The sequence below is a fragment of the Manis javanica genome, chromosome 14 (genome assembly GCF_040802235.1).
Source record: "Manis javanica isolate MJ-LG chromosome 14, MJ_LKY, whole genome shotgun sequence".
Classification (NCBI taxonomy): Eukaryota; Metazoa; Chordata; class Mammalia; order Pholidota; family Manidae; genus Manis; species Manis javanica.
The window spans coordinates 796182-813096 of record NC_133169.1 but is presented as its reverse complement, the minus strand read 5'-3'; the positions used below and the strand labels follow the sequence as shown (position 1 = coordinate 813096).

At 48.4% G+C, this 16915-nt stretch overlaps 1 protein-coding gene across 1 annotated transcript; it reads left to right on the top strand.

The window, feature by feature from the left end:
• The first annotated feature begins 3896 nt into the window (after positions 1-3896).
• On the top strand, positions 3897-16491 carry NTMT2 (N-terminal Xaa-Pro-Lys N-methyltransferase 2). The gene is given in 5 exon segments (XM_073222036.1): positions 3897-3924; positions 8112-8360; positions 9108-9324; positions 9326-9436; positions 16365-16491. Coding segments are annotated over 5 exon segments (732 nt in total).
• The last annotated feature ends 424 nt before the right edge of the window (positions 16492-16915 follow it).

The following is a 16915-nucleotide window of genomic DNA, read 5'->3' as shown; positions in this document are numbered from 1 at the left end:
TGCTTAAATATGGTTTGGCCACCAGCACTTTTAAGCAGTAGCCAAACAATGCTGGTACAGGAACACCACTGTTGGGGGGGGGAGGTGCGGACATAGGGCAGCATTAATCAGAGTAGTATTAAACCAGACCTGAGTCTGATGGGGCAATGAGAGGTCAAGGTCAGGTCACCAGGTTGGCTGAGAAGGAGAAAACAGATGCAACCAACTGGAGGAAAACCAAGAATGCAGAGAACCAGGTCAGACTCCCGGGCCAAGGTCAGGCACACTGGCGAACAGAGTAAGGTGTTAGGCAAGTAGGGGCCACAGAAGAAAGAAGAAACAGGGCCACTGAGGTGGGTCGCTAGCCTGAGCCCAGAGCACTGGCGGGCAGCACCAGGGAGGGTGAAGAAGTCTGTTGATTTCGGTCTGCAGTCAATGACCGTGGACAGTCAGGGAGGTCATCTCCTTTCGGAACAAGAATGTCTTGGAGCCCTAAGCATGTGGCTGCCCTGGAGGAAGTGTTGCGGCCCCTGTTGCCTTGTCTCTGACCCATCTATTTCCCTGATGCTTATGGGAAGTCCTAATGAAAAGGATGGCAACAGTGCGAGGTGGTATATTAAGTAGCGAACTTGACACAGTGTATCTATGCATCAAAACATCATGTTGTATGTTTCCGATTTGTGCCATTTCATCTGCCAAGTATACCGCAATGCATTTTGGGGGTGGGGAAGTTCCTGCCTGTTCACCTGGCTCCTTCTAATACCTCTTAATCCTGGTCTTAAAACTATTATGTCAGTGAGCTACGTTAACAAAACCAGAAACGCTGTCAATTTGACCTTCCCTCGATTATGCTTCTCGTTAAGTCCTGCGCAATCCTAAGGTCCTGCTTGCCTAGACTGTCTCAGGGGAGGACAGGCCACTGCCCACCTCTGCCTTTGGTAAGCGCTCGCGGCTCCTTGCTTCTCCATAGCAGCAGTCACAGAGATGTGCCTTCACGGGTCTGTGCTTACGCGGCAAACTCCTGTTGTGCCCACTAGCCCTGCGTATGCTTCGCAAGGACAAGGCCGAGATGAGCTTGTTCTATTTGACTCCTACCGCCTGGTGCAGTGTCTGGATCATGTGATCAAAGGGCTATTCAATAAATCTACGGGTGTAAAAGAGTCTGTTTAGACATCAACTTTCACTCCCTATTGGATCTTCTCCAAGTACCTCCAAAATGCCATGATTCCCGCAAACTGCCAGCGCTCTGCACCTAGAGTCCGTTTCGTCCCCCTCGGGTGCTGTGTCAGAGCCGACCTGCGCTCCTGCCCTTCTTCTCGGTAACTGCCTCTCCGGCTCTTCATCTGGGATGTTTGTTTCAGTCACTGTACTTGAAGATTAAGTTTGTATTTCTGGTGCCACTTTGGTTAATGCTGATTTTAAATGTGGTTCTAGAGTTGCCTATCTTTGAGAAGCACCGATTTTCACTGTTTCCTTCAAATGTGTATATCCTAATTAAAAAATTGTTTTTGGTCAACTGCTTTGAGTGTGTGCAGAACTTTAATACAAATGAATAACTATGAGTTCAGAGTCCAGATAAAAGGAGAGCAGGAGATGAGGTAGGAACCGGGAATGAGCGGTGGGAGAATGAAAAAGGTGAGGGCAGAGGGGGTAAGTGAACGGCGCACCAGGCTTCCGACCCTTGTTCTCCAGTACAGACTGTGTAGAAGCATAGAAGAATGCATTGTCTTCTGATTCTTGGCTTACGACATGTGGCTCCTAGATTAACTGTAGTTTTGAGAGCGAAGAATTCTCTTCCCTGTAATGATCATTTTGCTGACCTAGTCAGTAAGTCTAGGAGTTGTTTTTCCACTAGATGTGATGGATTTGCTGTGACCCAACCATGAGCTGTTGCTCAGGCCCCCTCACTGGAGGGCTTCACAGATTCATAAGAAAGATGAGTCAATTAGGAATCCAGCCCCCAGTTATGAAGTGTAACAAAAGTTAGAAGGCTTCATTTGGTTGCAAATGCAAGTCTCCTGCTTACCCTCCAGGTTTGCCGGATACAGGTACACAAAGGCAAGCGCAGAGACACCCTACTTTAAATCACATCCCCGAGCCCTCCATGGTCACAGCTGCACAAAATGTGCATGCTGGCCAAAAAGTGATTCAGATCAGCCTGGAAAAATGGCCCAAGGGAGTCAAGAAGTTTATGTCTTTGGCTGTCACTAGATATTTGATTCGTCCCAAGCACCCTCTGTAATGGGATGATGGGAGACTCCCCGGCAGGCCCAGAGCTCCTGATAGATGGGCCGAGAGTAAAAACCGGACAGCTCTTGGGCCTCAACGTGGCTGTCTTTCATTGGGAGCCAGAGCAGTGGGAGGGAGGGTGGCCCCCCAAATCCGCCCAGGGGACCAGGAAGCGACTCTGGCCTAACGCTGGTGCTTCACGGCGATGTCTCTGTGCTACTTAATTACTGGTGTCACCTGTAACTAGGATTTACACAACCATGCTTTTGGACACCGTGACACTGGGAAAATAAAAACACCAAATCCAACGTCAATCAAAAGACAATTTCAGTTAAAACCAAGAGGAAAAGCAGACTATACTTGGTTTAATAAGCTGCTTTGTGTGAACAAGGAAGATTGCCCAACTTATAAATCGTGGCAGCTTCTCTCCACGTAAGCACTTTCCCCCTCAGAATATCATCTTGTGATTATAAAAGCCCTCGAGGTCAAGGTACACCTCTTACAAACGTCTCTTCCAAGCTCCAGTGTTAATCCAGGGGAACTGTTCCCCCCGCGGTCTCCAAGGCCCCATGTCGAGGTGTCGGATACATGATAAACTTCCGTGAGCTCTCTTAGTGAGATATAGTTCTCCAGAGGATTGAATTTTCCAAGGCTTAGTACAACCCTCCCCTTTAAATAAGATTTAAGCTTCCCTTGTCAGGTTCCTTTAAGAGCTTTTTAAACTTTTAAAATTTGCTGCTTTGACCAGGTTCTAATCCCTAGTCCCCTGTGGCAACGTTTGGCCATCTCAAGCATTTCATGTCTGGTTTCCCAGGGCCTGGGAAACTCGCACAACTGATGCTATTTTTTTCCTACTCTCAAGCAAAACATGTCATCAAAATAATCTGAGATGGAAAATTGCAACAGTAAGACTCCCTTGCTACTTTGATAATATGACAGGTTTTTAATTTTTTTACCATTGTTTCCCATTTTACGGGCCGATCTCCTGACAAGATTAAATCACGACAGAATACTAGCGTTTGGAAATAAAGAACGGCTCCACCCATCTGCATCTCCATCTTGGACTTCCCAGCCTCCAGGACAGCTGAGATGCGGCCGTGTCTGTGTGAGCCACCCAGTCTGTGGTATTTTGGTGCAGGAGCTTGACCCAAGACAACAATTAAAAATTTTAAATACTTTCTTGTGCTTAAAAATGGTGTGGAAATTTCCAGGCACCAGAAACAAAACAGGACTCCTAGCCAGAATTAAAAGGCGGAGCTGATACCACGGCATTGAATGGGATTAGCTGATCAATATATAGACCCTAATACCGGAGGGATGGACTTCAGTGTCCTGACACCTACGGGCCGTGACTCTGTAGGCCCACCTGCTGTGCTGCACAGCCTGAGAGAAGGGGTTCTCCAGCTGGGCTCGCTAGGTTCAAACTCCCAGCTCTACAATATATTACTGTGTGAACTTGAACACATTACACAACCTCTCTGGGCCCCAATTTTCTTCCCTACAGAGTGGGGATTAAACAAAGCAATGTCTCAAAGAGGAGCTATGAGTTGAATTATCATATACAAAGTAAAAAGAATAGTGCCTGGATAATTGAGGCATTACTTAAATGTTTACTTCATAGCATCAGTGAAATGCCCATTAAAACAGATTAGCAAAACTCAAAAATTATTGCAATTTTTAGCAGGAACATGGCGGAACTGAAGCTCTTGCCCGGCCGTGGGTAATTCTGTGCACCCAGGCAGACAGACAGCTCTGCAGTGTGTAGCAAAGTCAAGGAAGGGCACTGTCTACAACCCGTCGCGTCCACTTCTGGGTTTCTTCTCTAGAGCCACCCTCACCATCAGGGGGCTTCTAGGTGAGTGTCAGTGACAGTAACAGGTTGGGAATAACCTGAATGTTTATCAGGAGGGAAAGGTGACGAGGGCAGGGCTACATGACGGAATGCAGTGGTGTAGTTAAAATGAATGCGCGTGTCACTCTTTCCCCACTGTGCTCTGAAAATGTCACAATGTGGATGAACTACCAAGAGCATGCTATTGTCTGAGTGAAGAACACTGACTGTGTACATTAAAAAAATTAACAGCACAATTATGGATATGTGCATTTATACTAAAAATACAGTGATCTGGCCCAGAAGGATACCTACCTCAAATTAGTATGTATTTTCTAAGGAGGGTAGCAGAGCAATGTGAGTAGGGAAGAGTTTCCTAGTTGTATTTGTGTAACTGTTTAATTCCTTTAAAGAAATTGGAGGCTCAGATAGCATAATGTCACCTTTGCTCATGAAGGGTGGTAACATGCTCATTTTGTAAATCTCTGTAAGCCGGAAATATTTCATGACTTTTAAAACACAGCCAATTAGAAAATAAAGAAAAACAAGTATTTATTTTATTTTATTTTACAGAGGAGGACCTCTATTTTTCTAGTTTTTAGTTGTCACAAATACCCATCCCAGAAGTCTTTGATGCTGCCTGTGTGAGGTTCACAGTTTGAAAAACACGGTCCTCAATGCTGATTACCTAGAAGGCACCTTGAGTCCATGTTTCTAGTTTTGGTCCAGAGAGTGTTCTATTTTGTGTCACATGCTGTGGACAGGGGAGCATATTCTCTTGAGCATTTAGGACTCCTAAAAACTTTTATCTGGTCCTGATACATGTTCAGTTTCAGCTCAATATCAGAGGCTAGTTGACATAGAATACTTAACCCCAAATTTAGTTTGCAAAATGCACAATGAGTAAGTGCAGAGGCTGGTATACTTAGGAAAATACTTAGGGTAGAAAGCCAGGGGTCACTGAGGGGCTTGGATGGATGCTATCGGGCCGCTAAAGGGAAGCCTGGAGGCATGCCAGCCCCACACTGTTTTCAAGCGGGGGTCTGTGCAGAAACATCATGTGTGAAAAGTCTGCTCCTCTGGCTGATGGGAGGGGCACGGGGCATCCAGGGCCCCCTACTGGTCCTTATGCTCTGACCCCACCTACAGAGACCTGCTGGTGCCCATGAGACATCTTCTCTACATTCCAATCCATGTTTCTACTTCTCCCCGACTTGCCTTCCTACCAAAATGAGAAATAAGGGTTAATACCCTGAAAGGGAAACTGAAGGAGGAGGGTGTCAGCTTGAGGCCTTAGCACATTTCTTAATTCTTTAAGTGAGAAAAAGCAAACAAATGGAATTTCCTTTCCTTTCCTTAATAATTATCTAGTATCTTTTGGTTTGGGAAAGTGTATGAGGATTGATTTGCATAGACAGTGTTGTGTGCATTTTTATCTATCCAAAGTCATGTTGAAATAATAAGTCATGGAAAATATGTGGGACCAAGTATTTTATATTTTAAAGGAGAGTTTGGTATGAAGGAGAATGTTTTCTAATTTCTTCAATTAACATAAACAAGGGAAATTCAGGCAGGGACATTACCCCCTTAATTACAGATGTGAATCTATTTCTTTTTAACCTAAATGCTTGGGAATCAATCCCCCTCCTGAGAACTAAGTGACTGGGTTGAATTCTCCTCCTCCTGAGTCAGGAAGGGGCCCTTAAAGGACCACCCCAGCCTCCCTGACTGCTAAATTGAGTGACTCAACCTGCAAATTATGGGTTTAAATATTTCTTCAGCGGCAAAGGGTCATTTACCTCCAGCCCCATCTTCATTTAATAATGAGTGTTTGGTTGAAAGGTGGTGCTGACCTTGAGTGGGGCTGGTGTGAACACCCAGCAGACGGCCTTTTGTGCTCTGTAGGCTGAGGAGCCTGAGAAGGATCCTCTGAACCTCCTCCTGCACCATGAACTCCAGGCACAGGGAGGGTAGTGGGCTTTGTTCATGACTTCCATGTTACAGTCTGAGTTATCTTGGTTGGGTGCCTGCTTCTCAGACGAAGCGGGAGAGAGAGGCAAGCACAACTTGCAAGGTTGGACCAGTGCAGGGTGGCTGGGCAGGCAGTCTGTGTCAGTGTCGCTCAGTGAAGCCTATTTGCATGATTTTTCTCACCGCTCTCTCGTCCTCAGCTTAACGTCTACATGAACACCCACATTAGTACAAAGACACATCGAGTTTATCAAGCAAGAATTACCCATTCCATATTCTCACCATTCATTTTTAGTAAAACCTCTATATAAGCACATACATCAATTTTTATCCTAAATTTAATTTTACTGATTTTGGCCTGTTATTTTAGCCTTCTAAACCTACCTCCCTGGGTTGGGGTTGGGAATCTTTATCCAGACATTTTCATTTCAGCCTTGTTTTAGCCTCCAAATCTCTATATAATATTGATACAATTCTCCATTTTTCTATGGGATTGCCTGCATTGTTATTTATCTATAAGAGATACTCATATATTTAGCACACACGTTTATTGATTATTGATGCTCCAAATACTTCTTATCCTTGGTTAACCTGTCACTTTCTTTATGGTTTCTTTTGATGACCAGAATTTCATTATTCAAATGTTAACTTAGTCAAATCAATTAATTATTTCTCTTTATGTTTTTTTGCATCTTAAAAAGAGATATCCTTTTTAACCCTGGTATCATAAATAGGTTTCCCTCTAACTTGTTCAGAGTTTTGGAGCTGTGATTTCCAGAGTTAAGTCTTGAACTTTCTGGAGCTGGCTTGTGTAGGGTGTGAGGTAGGGATCCAGTCGGACCAGCATCAGAACTCTTATCGAAACCATCTTTCCTCTACTGCAATCTATCTCGGTCTTAAATCAATTTACATATAGGAATAGATTTGTTTGGGGGCTGTTTATTAACAGTCTTTTTTAGTAATCTTCTAACCTATTCCTGTGCCAATAACAAAGTCTTAATTTCCGTCTTCCTGAAGTAGATTTTAAAAAATCATTCTTCCATTGAGCCCTGTGAATGGTAAATTCTATCTTTGTCTGCAAATATCTTAATTTTATCCTCCCCATTGCATTTTCACTTTAAAGCATTATGGAATTTTAGTTTTATTGGTATTTTATACTGATATTTTCATAGATTTCCCCCAAATATTTGGTTTATCACACTACTGAATAACTATGCTTCCTGTATGTTTTTTCCCTTTCTTTATCTTTCTTACTTCTGAGTCTCTCTCCATGCTAACTGGTTTTTAGCAGTGGGTTTAATTTGCACCTCTCTTGCTGCGGTTGTATTTCTTTCTTCTGCATTCACTGTTTTTCTTCTCTGCCTGTGTTTCTGGAGATCTGTATGTAACCACATTCATGGTACGAATGCAGTCAAGAATACTATGAGGTGGTGGAAAATGGAGCCTTTCAGCCATGAGAGAAAAATTGTTTGTGTAAGGAAACAAATGCAATGATCCAGAAACCGAGCAAAGCTAGACCAGCACGGGAAATGGTCACAGAATCCAGTGCAACTCACGGAAATCAACAAAAGCTGACAAAGGCATCTTGTATAAGCCAACCTGCCATTCATACCCGCTCAGGAATTACGGACCCAAAATAGAGAGCTCTTAGGATGCTTAATAATCCTTCTCCAAACATAACCAGTCAATGTCCATGTCACAGTGGAAGAGAGTTAGTTCTGTAAAAATGGAGAAACTTGTCAATGTCGATCACCAAGTAAAGGATACTGAGTAGAGAAAATCACCAAGTTTTAAAAATCTAAGACATTGTCTAAAATCCTACTTTGAAATTCTTTTAAAGATCTCCATTGGCTAAAAAAAGAAAGCAAAAGCTTGAACTGTTTGGATATTTTTGGAAAAAGGTATCTGAATATTCTAACACTTGCTTGTGGCAGTGGGTATGTGCCTATGTGTGTGCAAACTCACTGGATGGTGCACCGAAAATAATGCATTTTATTATATGGAATGGACCTAATAAAGGTGAATATAAGAGGTAATTGGAGTGTCCAGGACTTGGGTGGGAGTCCGTACCTGAATTATTCCATAGGGTACCTCTCTGCAGGGGCCCGGGGAGCTGGGACAAACTGTGCCTGGGGCTGTGGCTCTGGTCTAGGAAGGGCCAACGGGAACATCTTGGTGCTGGTCGTCAGTGGTGTGGAACTGGTGGGCATGATGGGACAGTTCCTCTTGGAGGCCCAGAGCTGCCTGCAGGTAGAAGGGGACATGGCAGAACCTTATCATGGCGGCAATCTGCAGGGATTCACACCCCCACTGGGGAGTCGTGATGCCACCGGGAGTCAGTGGGTCTCTGGTTAGTCCTGCATGGCACTGCGTCTGCCCTCTGCCCGTCCCAAATGGGGAAGACTGCAGCTAGCGCTAATGGGAGGATCTGGGGGAGGGACCCAGGGCAGAAGGGAGATGGGGCCGTGCCATGCCTGGGGCAGTTAGCCACCTGGGGGCACGGGCACTCCCAGAATGCTCTGGTCCTCCTGGCTTCTCTCCCAGCAGCCTCTGTATGAGCTGGACACCTCCCGTCTTTTGGGATGGAGTGCCTCCAGACCAACTTGAATCCTAGAAGAAACCTAAATACTTGAAAATCTTCAAAAAGTGGGGCCAAAAATAGTTAATCCCCATTTATTGGCAAAACCGGATGTTTTTATGTTTAAACACCCAGGAAACGAGACGGCAGTGATTAGATTTGAGTCTGAGCGCTGGTATGTGTGCAGGAGACACAGAGAAGCTCCAATAGGGCTGGGACATCTGGGGGATGTGGCGGGGACCATGGGGTGGGTGTCAGTCAGCCTTGTGCCTGTGAGGTGGACAGACCAGGCAGTGTGATACCCCTTTCACAAACAGGGCACTGAGCCCCTCATAGAAGATGCCGGTCTTACCTAAGTTCTCAAAGCCTCCTGCAACTAGAACAGGCCAGGTGACTGAAGAATCTGTGAGTGAGTGAGTGCACAATGGTCTCCTGACACTGGCCTTTGCCCCTTCCTACTGCCCTCCCTCCTGCCCACCATCCCATCTCTCCCCACCCGTCATCTGGCCTCTCCTATAGGGCACCTGACTGATGAAGACCTGCTTGTGTTTCCCTCCCACTGCCGAGCTGGGCTGAAGGGGAGCAGCAGCATTCCGAAGGCCAGCGTGGCTCGGGAGGGCTGTGTCTTCAGGCTGTCGGACAGCAGTGTGACTCAGCACGTGGACATCCTCCAGAACCCCATGAGGAAGAGTGGGCTGCTGGTGCTGGGCCAGGAGAAGCAGGGCGGCTTTCCAGAGCTGTGGTCCCGTGTGGATGTCTGCCCTGCACAGCGACTGGACACTCCGGACCAGCAGGGGAATGAACACCGAGTGCATGCTGGTGCTTTGGGACATAGGTGCTGTCCCGAGGTGCCCCTCAGAATTCCCGGAGGGGTGGAGAGAAGGGACGTGATGCACGTGAGGAAATGATGGGTGTACTAGGCGCAAGCTTCCAGTTGTTTAGGCACATGCACACAGTCTGTGGATTTTCCAAAAGATAAATGGAGTGAAACATCAGGAAAGATGCTTCACGAAACTGCCTGTACCCACCTATCTGTGCAGGAAAACAGGAAAGGGAGCAATGGTCACGAATTCTGACCTGCCTGGATCCCTGGAGGCAGGCATCATAGATCATTTGGGGTGGGTGGGGTGAAGTCTGCACCCCCTTTCTCGGTCCTCATGCTAGCTACATGATACTGCCTTCTTCTTTGGGATGACTGCTGCTCTTGGACAAAAATCTCTCTCCAATTAAGAAGGCACCAGTCGAAATAATCTTATGAAAACAAGTCCATTGCTTAATTTTGTCTTCAGTCTTTCTCTTGACAAAAGGAGTATATGGTTTCTCTTAATTTTGGGTTCGTTTCACCACCCAATGATGTAACATGGATGTAATTTGATAACAGAAGTCTGCATTTCAGCAACAGGGAAGTGTCTCCTTCAGGAGAAAATGTTGAGCTCTTGAAATCTCAGCTGTGAGCATAAAGTGAATGCCTTGAGGATCTAATCTTAGCCACTGGCTCCCACATGGCGTACCTCACTGAAGCTGCTCCTGTTTCTTTGGTTTGAATATGCAGTGGAAAGAGAAGGGAATTTATAAACCTGGAAATGAACTAACTGGATTTATTTAAGGCTTTGGTTTAATTAAAAGCAAGCTAAAATTTCAAAAACAAAATGCAATTTTTATTAGCCAAATGCTTAAGGGTAATTCTATTGTATTTAAAACTCTCCCATGTCTTCAGGTTGAGGCACTTGTTTGTATTCTGATATGTATCAAGTCTTCTACGAAATGCAAATAATCCATGTAAATAAAGAAGGTCTAGTGCATGGATGCGCTGTGGCGTAAGTATCCTATTTGCAAGCATAGCTCTGACTGAGGGGGAAGCAATCATGAACACCTACTACCTCTTAGTAGCATTGTTTGGCAATTTCATTTGTGTCCTAGAAAGCTGCCACTTGCTCTGTTCCGGCACCTTCTAGCTGATGTCTGATGCTCACCACAGGTAGGATATCACAGAGTAACCAAACAGAATATGAGTTAGAACCATGGGTGAATAAACCAGAGACCAGTGCTAAATAAATTCAGCTGTGACCCATTTCCAGCCAGAATGAGTGTGGCAAGCCAGGGGCACTCATGGCTTCATCCTTTTTGTTTTGGAGCAAATTAGTTGAATCCTCTCTTCAGGCACATCCCTGGAGCTTTCTATTTCTTTTACACAAATGCTCTAATTCTCCTACCTTTTGACTTTCTGCTTTGCCAACATTCAGATGCCGATTGACACAATTAGCAATTTTCTCTGCTTCTGAATTCCTGAACTCCTGGAGGACTCACATCACCATCCTATGGAAATAGAGACATGATCCTTAACTCAGCTATGCCTTTGAGGTTGACCAGCAGATCCTTTCATTTCCATTCTCCTTAAAAGATTTCCAGCTCTGTGCGGTTCTCCACAATTTTCCCCACTCCATATCGATCCTTAATTTAACTGAGGAAGTAGAAGTTGGGGAGTAATTGTACTGACCACCCCACTCCCCCCACTGTTGGTACCAAGCACCAGGTCAAGGGAAGAGAGGCCACAGGAGGCAGGTCACACCGCCTAGTAGGTTGTGTTAAGGTCTGGACCTGTTATTCAAAGAACAAGGGTATGTTCTTGAGGGGGCAGGTATGGAACTGATTTTTCCAGTCCTGGGAGTGGAGTCACATAACTGCAGAAGACGGGGAGTGAGACCTGCTCCCAGCTCCAGTCTAATCCAGTACGCCATTCACAACGCCCTGTTGATTGACGTGTCTGTGTTGTGGTGTAAGTCCACGTAGTCCGTTTGCCTCAGAAACACCTAGGAAGCATGGAGAACGTGAAGGTTCCTGTGGCCAGGATTCTCACCTGGCCCTGGTGGGCTTGCTCACTCTCCACATGTGGGCAATACGTTGTTACTGACCCTACATAGAGCTCCGCCCAGGGCTCCAGGCTGTCGGGCTGCAGGAGAGCAGAGGCTGGAGTGGTGGCAGCATGGGGGACAGACTGAGACGGCTGCCGGGACAGAGAGGCCCAGAGGCCGAGGCCAGCCTGCTGCGTGCAGACTCGCTCTCAGTGGATGGGATTCTGGTGGTTGAGCCGCCACCGTGGGAATAAAGTTGGGTATAAACCCTTTCACCCCAAGAACATTCCATTGTCATTTTTTTAGGTCTCGTTGAATCCCCAGTGACCTTCAGCCTCAGGCAAGTTCACTGCAGATTCAATGTGACCAAAGAAATGACAGTAAAATGTTCTTGGGGTGAGAGAGTTACACCCAACTTTATTTTCACGGTGGCAGGTCAGTCACTAGAGTCCGGTTCACTCAGAGCGAGTCTGCATGCAGGAAGCCGGTCTGCCTCTGGGCCTCTCTGACCCCACAGCTGCCACCACTCCAGCCTCTGCTCTGCTCTCCTGCAGCCTTGCAGCTGCTATTCCACCGTGCTGCCCAGAGCACCGGGCAGGGCTCTTTATATAGAGTCAATAACGATGCATTGCCCGCATGTGTAGGGAGCTAGCCGACCAGGGCCGGGTGAGAATCCTGGCCACAGGAACCTTCATTTTATCCACAGCCAGGGTCGGGGAAATAGCTAGATGGTGAGACCCATTCTCCCAACGGATCTAAAATATAGATCTGACTGCGTCATGCCTAAACTTTCCATGACACCTGCCACCCACGGGATACGTTCTGATCTCGGACATAGAAGCCTTTGGTGATCTGGACTTAGCACCGCAGCCTCAGTTTACCCACATCCCCTGCAGCTGTACTTAACTGCTTGTTGTTCCCCGAAGGGGCTTGATTTATGCCCTAGGACATTTATAGATGTTGCTTACTTAGGACAGAACATCCCTCATTCTTTTCTGTCCGGCCAGACTGCTCAGATGTTGCTGACACTGTGAAAGTTCCCCTCGCCCCCCGACGCTGGGTTAAGGACCCCTCCATGTGCTCATCACTGCACTTACCCTGCGACACTGTGGACGCCTGCTTACCTATTTCCTCCGATAAATCCTGAGCTCCTTAATGGGGTGTTCATGGCTGGGGCCTCTGCCCCTAGCAAAGGCCCTGCTGCCCTGCGGGAACTCAGACTTCTGAAAGTGTGAGAGATGACAGTACAGGTGGGCTCCCGGGGTCCGAGTCCCCAGAGGCGAGCGCAGCCATCAGAGCAAAGAAGCAGGAAAACCTAAGCGTTTCTGAAATTCCATGAGCCTTGGGATGTGGAAGACTGGTGTCCTGCCAGTGGGTTCCAGCCCCGGGCAAGTTCGCTATAGACTCAATGTGACCAAAGAAACTGACAGTGAAATGTTCTTTGGGGTGAAAGGGTCTATTACCCCGCTTGTCCTCCCCGGTAGGTCAAGCACTAGTATTTCTACCTCTGCCCAGAGCACTGGGCCGAGCTCTCTATATAATGCAGTAATAGCTTATTGCCTAAAGGTGTGGAGGCGGTAGCCTAGCAACAGGCCAGTCACATCATCAGGTGCTTTAAATTCAGTGACGATCCTGGCCATAGGAGCCACAACTTCCCTGCAACGGGTCAAACAGTGATCAAATATGCAAGATGGCACGAACAAGCAACTGCACGGACACTCGTACCTGGGGGAACACTGTGACAAGAAAATTACATTGTGAGGTAAGACCCTGCTGAGTTGGAAATCTCTTTTTTCAATAGGAACCAACCCCAACCCAAGGTTTCATCAGGTGAAAGGGTGCACCTCCTGAGAGAGGTGCGTTAAAACTGCGGGCAAGTCATAAGGAAGCAACTCCTAAGCCCACCTGTTTCCTGCTAAGCAACGAGTCCAGGGAAACCAACTAGTTTATAGGTGAGGTTAATCCACACAGATGTTGAGTAGAAGGTGCTCACCTGTAGTCCGCAGACGGACTGATTGTAAACATACTTGCAGTTGTACGTGTGCTCTGGAGGACCCCGTGTGACACAGTGATTCATGAATGAGCACAATACGCGCTCTGAGACCTGAGGCCACCGCTCTCAGCACAAGCATAGAAGGACGCCAAGTCCTAAGGGGTCGGCAACGCTATAGATTTGGGACCATCCCAAAAGTATAAAACAAAATGAGTAAGGTCAACCATGTGAAGGTGATCTGCTTTGTGTTATGGACATGTTTTGGCCCCATCCGTTTCCTGTAACCGACCTGCTTTGAGTGATGTATTTGGGAGAAGGCCTGTGTCAGATACGTTCAGCTGCCTGTCATGAGTAATTACAACCAGTTGTGTTATTGCTGTTCTTGGTTCCAGCTGACTCTTTGATGCTTTGGGGTCCGTGCCAGAAAACTACCTCTTACAGTCATCAGAGGCCAGTGTTCTTGCAGAGGTCACTGAAAGCTAGGTAAGCAAATATGTACAAAATAGTTGCAAATTCTCTCAACTAGTAGAGTGTGTACATACATGTATCTAGAATGGGGGGTGAGGAGAGATTTTTTAAGTGGCTACCTTACGGAGTCAATGTGTTGATGTCGGAGAACCTCTCCTGTACGGCAGCTTTGTACACAGTTAAGTTGGCATGATTTGCTACATGACAAGCTGTACTCGTTTCTGCAAATGAACATATAGGAAATGTCCCAAAAAGATGATGGCTCTGTAACGGGAAAGACAGATGCATAAATAGTAATAAGCCAGGATAAAAAGGATTTGCAATGTATAAAGAGTTGAGACCACATGGATAACAGAGGGATTCACCACATCTTTGGGGTTTGAGGGAGGCCCCACAGGTCCTGTTCATCCCACCCTTACCTTTAGGATGCCTGCCGTGTGCCATGAGCCGACACTGGCAGTGCTGGAGGGAGCACATCTGGCTGGGATGAGCCGCAGGAAAGGGGTGTTGGTTGGTGACCTCTGTGGGGAGGGATGACGGGCAGTATGATTTAATTACATGAGGCTCAACCCCAGAGAGTGTCGAGGGAGTGAGAACTCTGGAATAGCAGCGAGGAGCGTGGAGGGTGCCTACTTTGATGTGTGAGTCGAAGTTTTAGCCAAGACTCCAAGGATAAGTGGCTGTTCTAAGGTAGGGGGGCTGGGAAGGAGTATTTCAGTGTGGAATGGGCAGGCATTTAATAACACGTGCGATGACACAGAGTTTCAGGAGTGGTGCTATGGGAGCCGGCTGTGTGTCGGCTGAGGCAGGGAGACCGCCGAGGGCGATACAGCGTGTGCGGGAAATGCAGCAGCCGGCATTTGCAGGCGGGGGCACGTCGTAGGCCTTCCACGTTCAGATTCGGTTAGCCAAGCAGCTACCTAAGGCTTCTTCAGGGCTCTGATCCCGCTGGGTGCGGAAAGTGGTTGGAGACGAAGACCATGTTGGGGAAGGTCATTGAGGGGACGCGATTGCCGGTGACCCCGGAGCTGGGCCACTGCTCCCTGGCCTTGCACTGTGGGTGCCCCGGCCTCCCCGGCTTCCAGGGCTCCCCCAGGGCACAGCCTTGAGAAGGTGAAGTGGCACCGAGCACCCCCTGGGCAGGTATGGGGCGGGGCCCAGGTGAGGCCTGTGCGTAAACTGTTGGGATTCGGCAGCAGAGCGGATCCACCCGACCCGTGGGGCCGGAGCCGGACAAGCCTCAGGTGTTTCCCTTGCTCACACACCTGCCCCACCACCAAGTGGCTGCCTCTTTCCGGCCCTGCTGCCCTCCGGGTGGGGCGGATCTCAGGTCACACCTGGGGAGCTCCGAGGATCTTGCAGGCTGACAGGTATGTGGAAAGCCACAGTTGTGGTTTTGGCTACAGAAGGGGGCCTGCGTTGAGAAGTTCAGGGGTCTAGAGGAACCGTGGGGAAGCAGTCACAGGAGCTGGTGGCTGTCTGGATGTGGGTAGTGAGAGAAAGAGGAACTGAGGAAGATGAAGATTTCAGCCACAGTCATTGGGTGGAATAGCTTCAGGAATGCGGGAAAACCACTGGGGTACTTGCCGGAGGGCGTGCCTTGCGGGCAGTCCCTCTGCAGAGCCCGGTGGAGCCCACCTCATTGGGCAGTTAGTGTGGCTGCTTTTATGGACCTCACCATTCCTCAAAGTATCTTCAAGACAGGTGAGAATTCTGGTGGGATGGCTTAACCAATTTAGAAACAGACTCAGGGATCCAGGTTAGAATATTATTCATTATGTATAAAGCAAGGCTGGAACCCAAATCAGTCTTCCTCCTGTGCCCCGTTCCTGCCACCCTGCAAGTTTCGTCTTGGGACCTGACCACCCCCACCTGCCCCCAGTGCCCTCCGCCACCCCAGCCCGGGGAGAGTCGGGTCTGAAGGGTTAATATTTGCCAGGACAGACGCAGAGTTCGCACCTCCCTTGGCAGGCCGGCCACAGGCTCTGTGTGTTCTTCCACAGGCGGTGGGGTGGGGGCGGGGGGCAGATGCTGCTGGCTCCGTAGGCGCGCTCAGCCAGGGGAGAAGGGGAGGAGGCGCATGCAGCCCAGAACCTGCCTGCGTCCTGACCCATCTCTCCTGGACGTGGGCTAGGAGTCCGCGCTTAACTGGGGAAACTGGGACGGACCTATAAACACCCCTGAGAAGGCAGACAGGGCACTGGGGTGCAGGTCTAGGGGTCTAGTCACACGTGGGCCCTAAACAGAAGGCAAGCTGCCCTGCATGCGAACACGGGGCTGGGGCACTGGGGGAATGGTGGGCAGAGGAGCTTGGACCCGCATGGCTGGTCCAGCTGGGCAGCCAGGGTAGGCGGGATGGAGGCACAGTGCAGGTGGGCCTCAGGATGGGCTGGGGACCAGAAACCCCCAGAATCTGGGCACAGACCATCTCCGTCTCACGCCTTTGTTTCCTTCTGGCCCCAGGCCTCGTTTCTCTCTCCCCGTGGGTGGCATTCTCTGCTTCCTAGTCCACATGGCTGAGAACATGGGCTACACAGCCTCAATTCAGCCCTGGAAAGGGGCTGACACAGTGACTGACGCCCCTCGGTAACCCTCAGCCTTGTTCTCAGTTCTCGTGTCTTGGGGGGCATGACTGGCCTGGCGCACGTCAGCATCTCACTTCTTGCCCAATCAGTATGACCATGTGTACCCACCTGTCCATCACCCCATGTGGGGTGTTGTTGAGTGACACAGGTGAAGGAGGAGGAGAACTGGAAAGATACCCCAAAATTGTCATCGCGTCTGGGTGTCTTCAGTGACAGAGATCAGGAAATAAGGACATTTCGGGTCATGTAACGTGTCCATGCCGGGAGCCAGGGATGCCCTTGAGCAGTGAGTGCAGGAACCCCCAACGGGACTGCCTTGGGAAGGTGGCCGACACCTGGCCTCGGGGCCTTAGCAGGAACAGGACGGCTGCGGAGTTCTGCGCCGCTGCATCAAAGTTGTGCGCAGAGCGGACTGGCATTACTGGCAGA